At 37.6% G+C, this 17,393-nt stretch overlaps 1 protein-coding gene across 2 annotated transcripts in view; it reads right to left on the bottom strand.

The window, feature by feature from the left end:
• Positions 1-17,393, bottom strand: part of SUMF1 (sulfatase modifying factor 1) — a 94,591-nt gene that overhangs the window by 6,033 nt on the left and 71,165 nt on the right. For both annotated transcript variants that reach the window (XM_053219030.1, XM_027042518.2), the window contains one exon: positions 5,996-6,055. In XM_053219030.1, coding sequence (XP_053075005.1) covers positions 5,996-6,055 — 60 coding nt within the window. The remainder of the gene's footprint in view (positions 1-5,995; positions 6,056-17,393) is intronic.

Here is a 17,393-nt window from a genome sequence, read left to right as displayed (position 1 = left end):
TATGTTGGAAAGATAATACTGCCAGTATCCGAATATGGATTTACAGCTGACCCTTGAACAACATGGGTCTGAACTACACAGTTCCATTTAGGTACAGTTTTTCAATGAATACAGGACTACTGTAAATGTATTTCCTCTTCTCCTTATAATTTTCTTATTGTTTTCTTTTCTCTAACTTACTTTAAGAATACAGTATGTAAGGGGAGCCTGGGTGGCTCAGTCGGTTAAGTGTCCGACTTCGGCTCAGGTCATGATCTTCTGGTCCATGTGTTTGAGCCCCGCGTTGGTCTCTGTGCTGACAGCTCAGAGCCTGGAGCCTGCTTGAGATTCTGTGTCTCCCTCTCTCTCTGCCCCTCCCCCACGCGTGCTCTGTCTCTCCCTCAAAAATAAATAAGCATTAAAAAAAGTTTTTAAAGAATACAGTATGTAATACATATAACACACAAAATGTGTGTTAATCAACTATGTGCTTGATAAGGCTTCTGGTCAACAGGAAGTTACTAGTAGTTAAGTTTGGGGAGAGTTAAAAGTTTTATGTGGCTTTTTGACTGCCTGGGGGGTTGATGCCCCTAAGTGCTACATTGTTCAAGGGTCAACTGTGCATTTGCTACATAAATGCCAAAGGTATTTGCTATAAAAATGGGAAAAATGAGGAATATGTGTAGGAAGGCATGGGACTAAGGTCTTTGTTGGATGGCATATTTCTATATGCAACTTATCCCTCAAATTATATAAAAAACTATTTTAAAATAAGATGTTGTCCATATGCCACAAAACGCAGGCTGTAACAACTCTGACAAACCATGCCTGCCCGGAGCACTGTGTTCAGAAGGAACGTGAGGCTGTGACATAAGATAGTAGAAAAAAGATCCATGATACGTAAGAGATTTTTACAACAGCCGTATCTGAAGACCCTGGCACATAATGAATAATTCCATTTGGGGGGGGGAAGAAATAGAAGTGTACCAAAAAGTGTGGGTAAAATACTATCAACAGTTTACTTCAGGAAGCAGGATGAGTGGTTTTTATTTTCATTTTTATGTTTATTATTTTCTAATTTTCATGTAATGAATGTTTGCTTCTGTAAAACAAACAAGCTTAAAATCAGTGACAACAAAAAGAGCTAGTCTTTATGAGATCACAGCAGACCCTAAAATCTTCCATTAACCTAAATGGCTGTGAAGAATTGAGCCCTAAAAAGCAAGGCTCACTGTAAATTAAAGTTTGGGAGGTCAGGACCACCATAAGAGAGACCGTTCACATCATCATTCCATTTCAAATGAACTCATTCACTCAGGAAACATTTATTAGTAAGTAGTTCATTTTAAATTCGAATAATGGGCAACTAATGGAACACATATTTAAAGCAGAAAATGGCCTGATTTTAATGTCCTCATTGCTTTTCCTTTTTTTCCAACTCTACTTTTAGCACCAAAAATGGTTATTAATGATGTTAGGTCTTTGAGTGGCTGAAATATGGGTCATTTTACTAATTAAGAACACAGGTAGTGGCAAGGACCTGTATCAGCCCCTTTTCATTAAAATGGATAATTATTGTGTAAAACTGATCTCAATATCTACACTAAGAATGTGATCCTGGACTCAGAAACAATCCATTTAAGATAATGACTTACCAGCCTTGGGGCTCTGAAGTCAAGTGGGACAGCAATATGGTTTTTATGAGAAGATAAGTTTCAGGAATAAAGGGAAGTTTTAAGGAAATTATAGCTCATTGTGAAAAAAAAGAAATCATTATATAAAATCACCTCAGCAGAATCCTGGTCTCTCAATTTCACATCCACTGCTCTTGCCATTGACAACTAAATCAACTCCTTTCTTAGTAATCTTGGTGTAAAATGGCAGGAGAGTGAGGATTTCCTCCATATTATGAGTTGGGATAAATACCCCACAGGGATTAGTCTAACAACATCCAAGAACAACAGCTAATATTTCTTGAGTACTTACTATATGAACTGTTCTAAAAAGTTCACATGTATTAATTCACTTAGCCCTCCCAATAATCCTCTGAGGAAGGTATTATTCACATCTGCATTGTATACACAGGAAAAATTGAGGCACAGAGATGCTAATAGTGTGCCTAGGGTCACCCGGTTTTGTAAGTGGTGGATCCATGCCTTTTCAATCCCATTTCAGAGTCTAGGCTCTTAACCCAATGCTGTGTTGACTCATAGTTTTTCATTCTGTGCTCTCTTCTCATTACTAAAGCTGTACTTCAGATGGACTTTCAAAAAGTTATGAATAATCATCAGAGCTTACTTTAATCATGCCAACTAGCTCTGGTCTGTGATCAAAAGTAAGTCCTCTTCTAAGCAGGGTGATTTTTTTCAAAATGAACTTCAACATTTATTTTTCTTTACAGCAATTTCCTTTCTTTTACTGATCTTCATCTATGCCGAAAGAATCATTTCAAGGATTCTGCCTCTCAAGTTAGTTCATTGGTTGGCTCCTTATTCAAAAGGAGAGGGGAAAAAACAATCTAATGATAACAAACATGATGGTTAATGATGATGGTATTAGTCATGCTTATATACTTGGTCCATTCTTTACTCATAAGAACCATACAGTAGGTGCAATTATGGTGTGCATTTTACAAACGTGAAAACTGAGGCTGAGAAAGGATAAGTAATTTTCCTAAGACAACAGACTAGCAAGAAGTTATAGAACTCCAACTCAGATCTAATTTCAGAGTCTATAGCTCAATAATTTAATAATAGCTGCCACTCTTAATCTAGTGGAAAGGATAAGTGCTCTGAAAGCAATTCACAGCCAACACTGTGCTGTTTCTCCTGACAGACTGATGTTAATTACCTCCATCATCTACAATTAACTTGACCAAGATCCTAGAGCTACTGTTTTGTTTTGTTTTGTTTTCTGAAAAATCCCATGGATCTAACCATGTTTTGTTACTCTGCTATTCCTCTTCTAGAATACTCTATCACTCTGAGCATAACTAAATTAAAATTTATCTTGCAAGTAGATTAAGAAAAGCTAAAGATATGTAATATAAACTCTAAATGAAACCCTAAAATTTTAAGACAAAGAGTTTTAGCTAATAAACCAAAGGAGAGAGAATAGAGCGATAACAAATGCTTAACCAAAAGAGGTCAAAAACAGAGAAAAGAAACAGATGAGACAAAAAAGACTAAAAATATCAAAAGGGCAAATTTAAATTCAGCCATATCAATAATCACATTAAATATAAATGGAAAAACAGCAGGGCAGAGATTTTGCCAGTAAATTCAACAACTCAGATGAAATAAACAAATTCCTTAAAGACACAAATTCCCAGAGATTAATCAAGAGGAAATATAATCTGCATAACCTTGTAGCTATTAACTAAATTAATTTTATGGTTACAACTCTACTCCTAAATGGTTTCCCTGGGGTGGGGGAATTCTATCAAACATTTAAGGAAGAAATACTGCTAATTCTACATGAACTATTCCAGAAAATTGAAGATAAGGGAATATTTACCAATTCAATGTATAAATCCAACAGTACACTGATACCAAAACCCAACAAGAAAACAAGAGACCAATACCAATCATGAACATATATGCAAAAATGCTCAACATTTTAACAAACTGAAACCATAATTTATACATAATACATCATACCTCATGATAATACATCATACCTAAATTAGCACACTCTAGGAAGGCAAAGATGGTTTAACATTTGAAAACTGAAAATCTATGAATGTATTCACCATATTAACAGAGTGAAAAAGAAAAACCATATAAACATCTCAACAGCTGCAGAAAAGGCATCCAGCAAAATTTATATCTATTTCTGATAAAAATTCTCAAGAAGCTAGGAATAGAAGGAAACTTCCTTGAACTTATACAGAACATCTCTGAAAACACTATAGCTAATATAACTAATTTTGAAAAGTTGATTTTTTGTCCCCTTAAGATAAAAAATGAGGCAAAAATGTCTGTTCTTACCAGTCATATTCAATGCTATACTGAAGGTTCTAGCTAATGCAATATGGCAAGAAAAAATAAATATTTTAAAAGAAGTAAAATTGTCTATATTCACAGATGATATAACCAGCTATGCAGAAAAACCAACAGAATCTACAAAAACATTACTAGTACAAATGAGTTGACAAAGGTTGCAGAACACAAGATAAACCAATTATACCACGTATATTTATTTATTAAAAACATGTATTAGGATAAAAAATATTTTAAAATAATAAACTGAGAAGCTTATGTAAATACAGATTTAAAATAAGCAAATAATATTAAATGTTAAAGTAAACACATTCATATGCATGGCAATGAAATACATTTAGTGTTCACACTTAAATGTTTTTAACAAGCTTCATTTTCTCTTACTTTCTTGAGGGAAAATCTTCTGGTCCTCAATTCTTACAGAGTAAATGGATTCTCAATTTTTAAAAGTGCCATATGTCAGAAACACAACTGGAGGTAATTAAGGTTTTGAGATACTATTCTTCAAAGAGAAATTCACCTGTTTTTCATGGAATTCCATTTCCCCAGTAAGAGGATTCAATATACTTGAAGTAACAGCTTGAATAAGAGAAAAAATCTGGGACTAAAGACTAATGTATGTGAACATTTAAAAGTACTGGGTGACCTAAGGCAATATTTTTATTTCAAGTTAAAATTAGAATTGTAAAGATAAATTTCTATGCATCTTGTTATAAATGTAGGTGTAAAGCATAAAATAAACTCAATTATAAACCTCACTTAAATAACTGGATTAAAATTTTTAAGAAATACAGAAGACACACATACAATCTACAGAGATTCTCTTAAAAACATTTTTTTATGTTTATTTATTTTTGAGACAAAGACAGAGTGTGAGTGGGGAGGAGCAGACAGAAAGGGAGACATAGAATCTGAAGCAGGCTCCAGGCTCTGAGCTGTCAGCACAGAACCCGAGGTGAGGCTTGAAACCACAAACTGCGAGATCATGACCTGAATCAAAATCAGATGCTCAACTGACTGAGCACCCCCAGAGATTCTCTATAGACTAGTGGTTTCCAAACTTTGCAGAATGTTTTAAACCCCTTGAGACCTTTAAAATCCTGAAGCCCAGGCCACACTCCAGAGAAATCAAAATGAAGTGAGTGGGGAAACAGGCAACAGTCTTTTTTATGGATCCCAGATGATTATAACATGCAATAAAGTTTGAGAACCACAGTTTTAAGGTAAAGTTTGATAGTACATCCATCGTTAAATTAGTAACTTAACGTGGAGCCCTGATAGGTTGTTTTAAGTCTCTAACTGCCTGGACTGACTGAATTACCATAGGAAACTTCTTGTAATAACCATCTGCAAAATGCCATCTTTGCATAGGGATAGAAAGAAGCTCAAGTGTTGGAGATACTAAAAATATATGATTTAAAGAAAAAAGGGAGAGGTGGTATTCAATTTCCAAACTCCTTAAAAAGGTTATTCATGAAACACCAACTCACGCCGACTACCCAAGAACAACCAGTTCTGACACTGAAATCATAGCCCAAAGAGCAGAAACACTCTTTGAGATGGATGCTTATTTCATAGAGCACACCCATTATACCTAGAACATTTGTGATGTTTCCATTCCAGTACAGCACAATCCACCCTCCATTTCTAACCCTACCTTAATCTCCACAGAGTATCCAGATATAATCTCAAATAAATTAAGGGTGTACTTCCAAATAAGCATGCTGGAAATAGTATATAGCCCACCCTGGTTCAGGGGACAATAAAGGTCTCTCAAAGGGATCAAGTTTCAACAGATGGAATTTGGTTAACAAAAGATTCACAACCTCTGCTGTTTTTCCCCATGCCTGTGTCCAAATTTGAGATGACTATTTTTTTTTTTTTTTTTTTTTTTTTTGGTTTTGATGAAGATAGGTATATATTCACAGAAGTGATGGGACATTTTAGGGCTAATGACAGTGGTTCCATTAATGAGCTGTGAGTACACCAAAACAGAATGTAATGACCTGACTCACCTTATGGCACATGTAGGATCCACCTTTCTTCACCCGGTCTTTCCCAGAAGGGGGGCCTTTCTGTGGATTAAGAGAACTCATTAGCCCAGAGAACACAGATGCTCCTCAGAGACTGGCCGAGAGTTCATTTTAGTCCAACCAGCTCTTCCACAGCTGCCTTAACTTTCTACGTGCTTTTCCACCTGTGGGCAGAAAACCCGTGAACCCATGCACCCTGAACCCATGCACCTTCCCAAATGCCCACCTCTCCAAATCCTACCCATCCTTTAAGGTCCCGCTCAGGTTCCCACTTTGATAAAATCTTTATGACTATAGTAAGCAATCTCACCTCTAAACCCCTGTAATAAAATTTCTCACCTAGATGACTAACAAGCTGCTTGGCAGTATCTTTTATATCACCTTCTCAAGCTGATATGCAAATTTATCCTGCATAACAACTGACTTGTTCAACTAGACTGGCTAGTCTCTTTGAATTATGTTTTTATAATCCTACTGTGTAACACCTAGTAAACCCTTTGCTGACTGAGGAAATTTGCCTTTTATCTTTTAAAAAAAATTTAGGTCAGGTTTATTGAGGTATAATTTACGTACAGTAAACTTTAACCTTGTTAAGCCTTTTTAAATGCACATGCCTGATGAATTTTGACAAATGTATAGGCATGTAACGACCACCACAATCAAGATATAGAACACAGTTTATCTTTTCCAAAAAGATTTATATAGTGCTTACTATGAACCAAGCATGGATGCAAATATTAACCCATGTAATCTCCGTAACAACTTTTTTTAAAGATTTTAGTTTTAAGTAATCTCTGTACTCAACATGGGGCTCAAACTCACAACCCCAAGATCAAGAGTCACATGCTCCACCAACTGAGCCAGCCAGGTACCCCTCTCTATAACAACAACTTTTTTTTTTTTTAAATTTTTAATGTTTGTTTATTTTTGAGAGAGACAAAATGTGAGTGAGGGAGGGGCAGAAAGAGAGGGAGACACGGAATCCGAAGCAGGCTCCAGGCTCTGAAGTGTCAGCACAGAGCCCGGACACAGGGCTTGAACTCATGAACCGTGAGATCATGACCTGAGCCAAAGCCAGACACTTAACTGACTGAGTCACCCAGGCGCCCCTCCATAACAACTTCTGATGTAAGTTAAGCAAGTGGCAGAACAAGGATTCACACCCAGGCAGCTGGTTTGAGTCCATTACACTCCCTGTAATGGGACCAGAAATGGAGGAAATTGGACAATCCCTAAGAGGAGGCAAGAACACACAGTGACTACCACTGTAATGAAAATTGAAGCCAGAAACAGCCAGCCAAGAGGTAAGACTATTTTTTCTAAGGAGAGCTTTGGATAGAAGTGCACTGGAAATGAACATCCTAAAACTTCAGTTGCCAGGATAAAAGGGCCTCAACATCAGATTAGCCATGCAAAGAACATCTGAGAAGTACCAATAACCTCCTACAAACCAGAACCACATACGGGAAGTTTGGGGGCTACAAGATTCTTTTTGCTTTTCCCCTATTATGCAAAAAAAAATCAACTAATCACACAGCTGCCTACTTTTTGTCTACTGAACACAAGAGACGGTTGAATAATGCTGCCTATCTTAGTTTTCCTTTTTCTTGACAACTACTTGTCTAGTGTCAAGGGCTCAGACAAAAGTGGCAGAAGTTAAAAGAATCATGTTTTCTCCAAGCATGGTTAACACACTGACTTGCAAATTTTTTTTTTGAAGTTAAAGATTTTTCAATATATGAAATTTATTGTCAAATTGGTTTCCATACAACACCCAGTGCTCATCCCAAAAGGCGCCCTCCTCAATATCCATCACCCACCCTCCCCTCCCTCCCAACCCCCATCAACCCTCAGTTTGTTCTCAAGTTTTAAGAGTCTCTTATGCTTTGGCTGTCTCCCACTCTAACCTCTTTTTTTTTTCCTTCCCCTCCCCCATGAGTTTCTGTTAAGTTTCTCAGGATCCACATAAGAGTGAAACCATATGGTATTTGTCTTTCTCTGTATGGCTTATTTCACTTAGCATAACACTCTCCAGTTCCATCCACGTTCCTACAAAGGGCCATATTTCATTCTTTCTCATTGGCACGTAGTACTCCATTGTGTATATAAACCACAATTTCTTTATCCATTCATCAGTTGATGGACATTTAGGCTCTTTCCATAATTTGGCTATTGTTGAGAGTGCTGCTATAAACATTGGGGTACAAGTGCCCCTATGCATCAGTACTCCTGTATCCCTTGGGTAAATTCCTAGCAGTACTATTGCTGGATCATAGGGTAAATCTATTTTTAATTTTTTTGAGGAAACTCCACACTGTTTTCCAGAGTGGCTGTACCAGTTTGCATTCCCACCAACAGTGCAAGAGGGTTCCTGTTTCTCCACATCCTCTCCAGCATCTAGAGTCTCCTGATTTGTTCATTTTGGCCACTCTGGCGTGAGGTGATATCTGAGTGTGGTTTTGATTTGTATTTCCCTGATGAGGAGCGACGTTGAGCATCTTTTCATGTGCCTGCTGGCCATCTGGATGTCTTCTTTAGAGAAGTGTCTATTCATGTTTTCTGCCCATTTCTTCACTGGATTATTTGTTTTTTGGGTATGGAGTTTGGTGAGCCCTTTATAGATTTTGGATACTAGCCCTTTGTCCGATATGTCATTTGCAAATATCTTTTCCCATTCTGTTGGTTGCCTTTTAGTTTTGTTGATTATTTCCTTGCTGTGCAGAAGCTTTTTATCTTCATAAGTTCCCAGTAGTTCATTTTTGCTTTTAATTCCCTTGCCTTTGGGTATGTGTCAAGTAAGAAATTGCTATGGCTGACGTCAGAGAGGTCTTTTCCTGCTTTCTCCTCTAGGGTTTGGATGGTTTCCTGTCTCACATTCAGGTCCTTTATCCATTTTGAGTTTATTTTTGTGAATGGTGTGAGAAAGTGGTCTAGTTTCAACCTTCTGCATGTTGGTGTCCAGTTCCCCCAGCACCATTTGTTAGACTGTCTTTTTTCCATTGGATGTTCTTTCCTGCTTTGTCAAAGATCAGTTGGCCATATATTTGTGGGTCTAGTTCTGGGGCTTCTATTCTATTCCATTGGTCTATGTGTCTGTTTTTGTGCCAATACCACGCTGTCTTGATGATGACAGCTTTGTAGTAGAGGCTAAAGTCTGGGATTGTGATGCTTCCTGCTTTGGTCTTCTTCTTCAAAATTACTTTGGCTATTCGGGGCCTTTTGTGGTTCCATATGAATTTTAGGATTGTTTGTTCTAGCTTCGAGAAGAATGCTGGTGCAATTTTGATTGGGATTGCATTGAATGTGTAGATAGCTTTGGGTTGACTTGCAAATTTTAACTATGTGGTCAGAAGTTCATGTTTTCTAAGCATTTCCAGGTACTTAGAAACAGTCACAGACTAAGCCACTGTCTATTCTTCATTCCACTGCAGGGTCGCAGTATTTCCATGGCCTTAAATGCTTAATGTTACACTAACAAACTTTTAGGACTTGATCTCACCAACTGTGAAATCATGACCTAAGCCAAAATCCAGAGTCAGTTGCTTAACCAACTGAACCACCCAGGTGCCCCCAAAACTGCAAGTTCTAAATGTCTGCCCCAATAATCCCAAAAGGCCAAGGTGCAGCTAAAGTTCTCAGGAAAAGAGATAAAGAAGCAATCTCTGAGTGTTAGTGCAGGGGAATATATCTTCATTCAAAACATGTAGGAAGGCATGAAGGCCATCAATAATGAAAAATCCACACAAGATACCACAGAACCCTCATCAGTATGACTGGCTTATTGAATGAGAAACAAGCCTGCAGGAAGGAAGGTGGCCAACATGCTCAAGGCCTGCCAAGATGTATTTCATAAGAGAACTAACAACGACATTTTGTGTAGTCAGGACACACTTCCCTGTCCCTCCTTTTTATACCCAACACAATGACAAGGGAAAAAACAGAAAGGACAGAGTTGGACAAATTTTCATCAGTCAGCAAAGAGTCAAAAAGCACTACTATTAAACATGCTGTTTCATAAAGTCCACAGTGTGGACTACTAAACAGCTATTAAAAAGAATGAGGCATGAGGCATTTCTGTAAGAGTCTATTGCACTATCACTTTTGCTTAGAACATAACACGGAATCAAGCATTTATTCTGATTTTCTTATACATGGTGTCCCAGTGGGGAGTTGGTTACCTGGAGCGAGCATCTGGCCCTGGGGCACGGGAGGATGCCATGTGGGCCACTCCTCGCTGGTAACACATTCATCTACGTCTTCATTCTCATTCAGTTCAGTGCACTGTTTGATTTACCTCGAGGCTTGCCCTATGACCCATGGATTATTTAGAAGTGTGTTGTTTAGTTTCTAAGTGTTTGGAGATTTTCCTATTTTATTTCTGTTATGGATTTCCAGTGTGACTCCACTGTTGCTGGAGACTATATACAATTAAAACTTTTTAAATGTACTGAGGTTTATATGATGGTGTGGGATGTGGTCTCCATTGGTATATTTTCCATGACTACTTGAATGGATATTCTGCTGTTGTAGGGTAATTGTTCTAGAAATCTTGGTTAGATCCTATCTACTGATTGTATCACTGTTATTTTATGTCCTTGCTGATTTTCTATGTAATTATACTATCAATTGTTGAGAAAGGGGCATGAAAGTTTCCAGCTACAATTGTGGATTGGTCTATTTCTTCTTTGAATGTTCTGTTAAATTAGTTTTTGCTTCATATGTCTCAGCTGTATTCAATGGTATATACACGTTTAGTATTACTATTTCCTGGGGCACCTGGGTGGCTCAGTCAGTTAAGCATCTGACTTTGGCTCAGGTCATGGACCATGAGTTAGAGCCCCACATCAGGCTCTGTCTGACAGCTCAGAGCCTAGAGCCTGCTTCAGATTCTGTGTCTCCCTCTCTCTCTGCCCCTCCCCTGCTCGCACTCTGTCTCTCTCTCTCTCTCTCAAAAATAAACATTAAAAAAAATTCTTAAGTATTTCTATTTCCTCTTGTTAGATTAACCATTTTATCACTATAGAATATCCTTCCTTGACTCTGGAAACTTGCTTTGCTTTAAAGTCTACTTTATAGGAGTGTGTGGGTGGCTCAATCATTTAAGCTTCCAACTTCAGCTCAGGTCATGATCTCATGGTTCATGGGTTCAAGCCCCATGTCCTATGCTGACAGCTCAGAGCCTGAAGCCTGCTTCAAATTGCCTCCTTCTTTCTCTGCCCCTCCCCTGCTCACACTATGTCTGTCTCTCTCAAAAGTAAACATGAAAATTTTTTTGAAGTCTACTTTATGTATTAATATAGCCATCCCTGCTTTCTTTTGATTAATGTTTGTATCTCTTGTCCCAACATTTTATTTTTTTTTTTAAGGTTTATTTGTTTTTGAGAGACAGACAGAGTGCTAACAGAGGAGGGGCATAGAGAGAGGGACACACAGAATCCGAAGCAAGCTCCAGGCTCTGAGCTGTCAGCACAGAGTCCAACGCAGGGCTCAAACTCACGAACCATGAGATTATGACCTGAGCCGAAGTTGGACACTTAACTAACTGAGCTACCCAGGTGTCCCCCAACATTTTGTTTTCAGTCCACTTATATCATTATATTTTAAATGAGTTTCTTGTAGACAGTATATAATTAGGTTATATTTTTTAGTCCCCACTGCCAATCTGTCTCTTAACTGATATATTTAGAGCATGTACTTTTAATGAAATTATTGATATGTTAGAACTTAAATCTACCATTTTGTTGTTTTCTGTCAGTTCTCTATGATTTTGTTTCTGTTTGCTTTTTCCTGTCTTCCTATATATTACCTAAACATTTTTGTTAAGAAATCCATTTTTACTTACCTATAGAGTTTTGAGTGTACATTTATATATATATATATATGTGTGTGTGTGTGTGTGTGTATACATGTATATTATCACAGTTTTATATATAGATCACAGTTTTATATATAAATCACAGTTTATATCTTATCATTTATATCTACATTACAGATATATATGTGACATGTAAACATATATATAAAACTGTGATGATATAAAACATCAGAGTCTACTGGTGTTATTTTACCAATTCCAGTGAAACATAGAAAACGTATCTCCTTTTATATCCCTTTAGCCTCCCCTGTTTATAATGTAATTGTATGGTGGCACCTGGGTGGCTCAGTTGGTTAAGCATCTGACTTTGGCTCAGGTCAAGATCTCAAGGTTAGTGAGTTTGAGCCACAAGTCAGGCTCTATGCTGACAGCTCCGAGTTTGAAGCCTGCTTCGGATTCTGTTTCTCCCTCTCTCTCTGCCCTTCCCCACTCTCTCTCTCTCTCAACAATAAACATTAAAAAAATAATGTATGAAAGACTGCTTCTAAATACATTTAGAAACACATCAGACTATGCTATAATTTCTGCTTCAACCATCAAACAAAATTTTTAAAACATGAGAGAAAACGCTTTAAAACTATCATGCCATTTCCTCGGGCCTTTATTAGGATCTCTGATGAGAAGTCCACTGTCATTCGATTTGACTTTTTCCTTATAGGTAAGGTATTCTTTCCTCTGCCTTCTTTCAATATTTTTCTTTGTCTTTTATTTTCAGCAGTTTAATTATGATGTCTTGGTATGGATTTCTTTGGGACAGTCCTGTTTAGGGTTCACTTAACTTCTTGAACCTACAGGTTTAAGTCTTTCCTCAGTCTGGGAGGTATGCATCCAGTACCTACTTTGAGTGCTCCCTCAGCCCCACCCTCTTCCTTCTCTCCTCCAGGACTGCCATGACACAAATGTTAGATCTTTTGTTAAAGTCACATAGGTCCCTGAGGCTCATTCGTTCGCTTATTTTATCTTTTTTCTTCTGTTGTTCAGAATGGGTACTTTCTTTTATTCTAGTCTCCAGTTCACTGATTTTGTTGTTGTTGTTCTTGCTGTTGCTATTCTGTCCCTCCTATTCTACTTTTGAGCCCATTCACAAAGCTTTTATTTTGGTTATTCTATTTTTCAGCTCTAAATTTTTCATTTGGTTCTCATTTACATCTTCTATTTCTTTCCCGAAGCTTTCCATTTTTCTTTCATTTGTTTCAAGCATGTTCTTAATTGCTCACTGAAGAATCTTTATCATGGCTGCTTTAAAATCTTTGGTGGAAAATTCTAAAACCTCTGCCATCTTAGTGTTAGCATCTATTGTTTCTTTTGTTTGGTTCTGGGTATGATTAAATGATTATTCAGTTGAAACCTGAATACATTTTTATTATGTTGCAAGACTCTGAATCTTATTTAACCGTGCTGTTTCACCTGGCTTTCTATGACCCACGCTGGCAGGGGAAGGGAGGGAGGGAGTGATCTCATTATTGCCAAGTGAAAGTAGAAATCCAGGTTCCCCACATGGCTTCCACTGACACCTCAGGAGAGACTCTCGTTATTTACTGGTACATGGAGGGGAGAGCTCTGGTTCCCCACAAAGTCTCCACTTACACCACAGTGAGGGTGGCAGTATTACTGCTTGGCAATGATGAAAGGCCTTGTCCTTACTTTACCTTCTCTGATGCCACCCTGGTGGGGGTATTATGGCACCTCAACACAGACTCATGAGGGTGCAAGTCTAGGCTCTCCACATGGACTTTGCAGGCTTGGAGGAGAACACGATTTTTTATGCAGCGTTTGGATGGAATAGAGTGGTTACTGCCTAAAAGTTTTCTGTATGGTTAGACTACCCCTTTCCTATTTTCTCTTTTAACTAGATAGAGCAGGCTTTCCTTGGGACTTTATCTATATCTGCTGGCATTTGTAGGTTGCTGGTTTCCTCAGCTCCAATTCTGAGACATATGGATCAAAGAGAAAATGCATGTAACTCACTACCATTTCATTTCTAAGGTCCACAGGTACTCTTCCTTTTTTTCACCTATCTTATTTATTTATTTATTCATTCATTCATTCATTGAGAGAGAGAGAGAGAGAGAACACGAGTGGGGTAAGGGCAGTGAGGGAGGGAGAGAGAATTCCAAGCAGGCTCCACACTGTCAGCTTAGAGCCTGATGCAGGACTCAAACTGCGAGATTGTGACCCCAGCTGAGATCAAGAGTTGGACACCCAACTGACTGACCCACCCAGGCACCCTTCTTTTCACCTTTCTTACATTTATTTTATTTGTAGTATCCAGAGTTTTAATTACATTTAGTGGGAGGAACAGGGAAATGTATGTCTCCTCCACTTTGCCAGAACCAGAAGAAAAACCTCCTTCATCTTCGTTTTTAAAGGATAGTTTTGTTGGACACAGAATTCTTAGGTGATGGTTTTTTTTCAGCACTTGGGATCTATCACTACACCATCTTCGGGCTTCCATTGTTTCTGATGAGAAATCAGCCATTAGTCACATTATTCTTGCCCTATATGTGTTAAGGGGCTTCCTCTTTGTACTTTCAAAATATTATCTTTGTTTTTCAATAGTGTAACTATGATTTGTCTAGGTGTATTCTTCTTTGTGTTCATCCAAATTGAGGTTATTTCAACTTTTTGGATTTTTCAGATAATTTTCATCAAATTTGGTATTTAAACAATTTCTTCAGAAATATTTTGTCCCTTTTTCTCCCTCCTCTCCATCTGGGACTCCTATTATACATGTGTTACATAATTATGTTGGAGCACCTGATATTGTCACACAGTGCTCTACTGATTTGTGTCCAATTTTTCTCCCCTCTCTATTCTTTGGCTTGGGAAATTTCTCTTTATTTACCTTCAAGTTCACTGATTCCTTCTTCTATTTCTAATCTACTGAGTTAATCTAGGGAAATTTTATTTCAGTTATTGTATTTTTCAATTCCATAAATTTCACTTTTTTTAAATCAATTGCATTTGTCTATTGTGATTCTCTGTTGACTCACATCACATTTCCTACTGTATCTTTGAATACATTTTCCTTTAGTTCTTTAAATATAGTAGCTGCTTTGAAGTCTTTGTTAAATCCAAATGTGGGCCTAGTCAGTTTCTATCTAACTAATCTTTTTCCTTAGTATGGGTTAAACTTTGTTAATTTGCATGTTAATTATTTTTTAGGTGAAAAGTAAACATTTATTTAGATTATCTGCTCATGTGCACACACATACATACACACACACACACACACACACACACACACACACACACACTAGTTGCTATCATGACTGGCAAGATAACATTCTCTCTACTCTTACTAATTAGCATTTCCATAACAAAATCCTAAAAAAAATAACACACTCATATATGCTAATACAAGTATAGACTCCCTTTATAAAAAGGGCCATTAAAGGACAATTGAAGTTGCTTGAAGAAGAAAGAAGGGATTTGAGATACAGGATGAAAGTGTGTACCTTTTGAAATTCACATCCACAAACTACCTATTCATTTAAAAAACAAAAACAAAAACAAAAACAAATCTGTTTCACTGATACTCAGCAACAGCACTGTTCATTAAAACCTAAAAGCACCTTTTATTTTGCATTTACTACCTCCTCATTATAATCGATTCTTAACTACAAAATAGCACAATACATTTTTAAAGCAGGAAATAAGAGTTAGCCTCCAAAAAATGGCTAACCCACCACATCATACACTTTCCTTTTTACAACCATCATCCTTTTTATGAACCAAATAAGTGAGGTACCACTCCAATGGTATTCAGATGCTAGCTGACTATTAGCCTTTCAACTATTGTCAGTCGGAGCAGGTTTGGAAATACTATTCAGTTTAAAAGTAACAAGCAGATTTCTTTTAACACTAAAGGGACTCAGAGCTGAGCAGAAAAGGTGGGAGCAGTGGATTTACTCCTGGATGGCAAAATCTAGGTTGTCTGAAATCAGAAAATGCTTTTGAGATCAGCTTGTTCAGAAGCTCCCCATCTGAGATCTTTGGAACTGAGAAAATAGAAATGGGATATCCTGCACTTATTCAAGATTTCAAGGAGACTTTTTAAAGACCTCATAAAATTATCAATGAAAAAGCTGCTCTAGATAACCAAAATAGGTATTTTTTAGGCCCTAAGTCTTTTTGGTCATACCTGCATTATCAACATTATTTCTCATCATTAGCCCCCAGGACAATAAGTTTCTCACGTCCCCGCATTGATACTAGATTCTTTCTACCTTATATGCCAGTCCCCACTGTCCATTAAACTTCTATTTATCTTGCAAGATCCACCTCAAGTATCATCTCTTTTTTTAAAAAGAACACATTTTTATTTATTTTGAGACACAGAGAGAGAACGTATACGAACACAAGCAGGGGAGCAGCAGAGAGAAAATCCCAAGCAGGCTTAACCAACTGAGCCACCGGGGAATACCATCTCTTAATGAAAATATTATCTCTTAATGTAAAGCATGAGCTCTGCAGCCAGACTACCTGCCTGGGTCCAAGTCATAGCTCTAACCCTGACTGTGAGACTAGTCTAGGTCTCATCAGGTATCCCGTCTGCATCCCACGTTCTTCCCCAGCAAAATGGAGATGATGATAGTACCTACTTCATTGGACTGATGTGGAGATTAAATAAGATAATGCATATAAAGCACTCAGCAAGTAATAAACAATAAATGTGCAGTTGTTACTATCATATAGTATTAGTTCATAACTAATCAGGTTTCCCAAAGGTGCCCATAAACTTAATAATCCAGGTGGCATGTACTTTCTAAAATTCCAAAACCAAAGAAATCACTTGACTCAGTTTTTCTGAATCCAAACCCCCAAAGGGAGTCCAAGTTCTAATAAAACACCTGACATGTTAATAACCCTATAGAAGGAAGACAGGCTATCCTACTTTACGGTGAAATTCACAAAGCTAGTCACTTCGTGCAGATGTTATCACCACAGCATCAGACTTAGCAGAACACTTTCAATGATAAAACCAGCACAAAAACATTCTGGGAGCCATGAAAAAAGTGGAGTGAACTTCACCTCAAGCAGCTCTTAAAAGCTCTTAAAAATGTGATTTGCCTCTGTACTTCTTAGTCTCTCCTTGCCTGGTCCAAATGATACTACAAAACACCTGAGGAGAACACTGAAATTCATTATTTTTAACTTGACAATGGCAGCTAGACTTTATTTAATATCATTCCTGATAACACCCAGTAATCCTGTAAATACTTTAAAGTGCTTCAAATACAGTTTTTTCATCTGCAGTTCAAGTACTTCTTCAAATCAACCAATGATAACAATGACAGCTTTGAAGAAGCAATGGACATTCAGGGAAGGACTGAATCAGGAAAGGTCATACATAGCTGCTCCTCACTGAGTCTCCTCCGTTTCATCACACTCTCTTCATGTGCTCAAGCTAGAATCCTCAGGGGTAATTCTGGATCCCCCCCACCCTAATCCCCAAATCCAGCTGGTCTGATTAGCTCTACCTCCAAGGCAGATCTCTAATTG

The sequence above is a fragment of the Acinonyx jubatus genome, chromosome A2 (genome assembly GCF_027475565.1).
Source record: "Acinonyx jubatus isolate Ajub_Pintada_27869175 chromosome A2, VMU_Ajub_asm_v1.0, whole genome shotgun sequence".
NCBI lineage: Eukaryota > Metazoa > Chordata > Mammalia > Carnivora > Felidae > Acinonyx > Acinonyx jubatus.
Note: the sequence above shows the minus strand (reverse complement) of the source record. Positions and strands in the feature narration are given on the sequence as shown.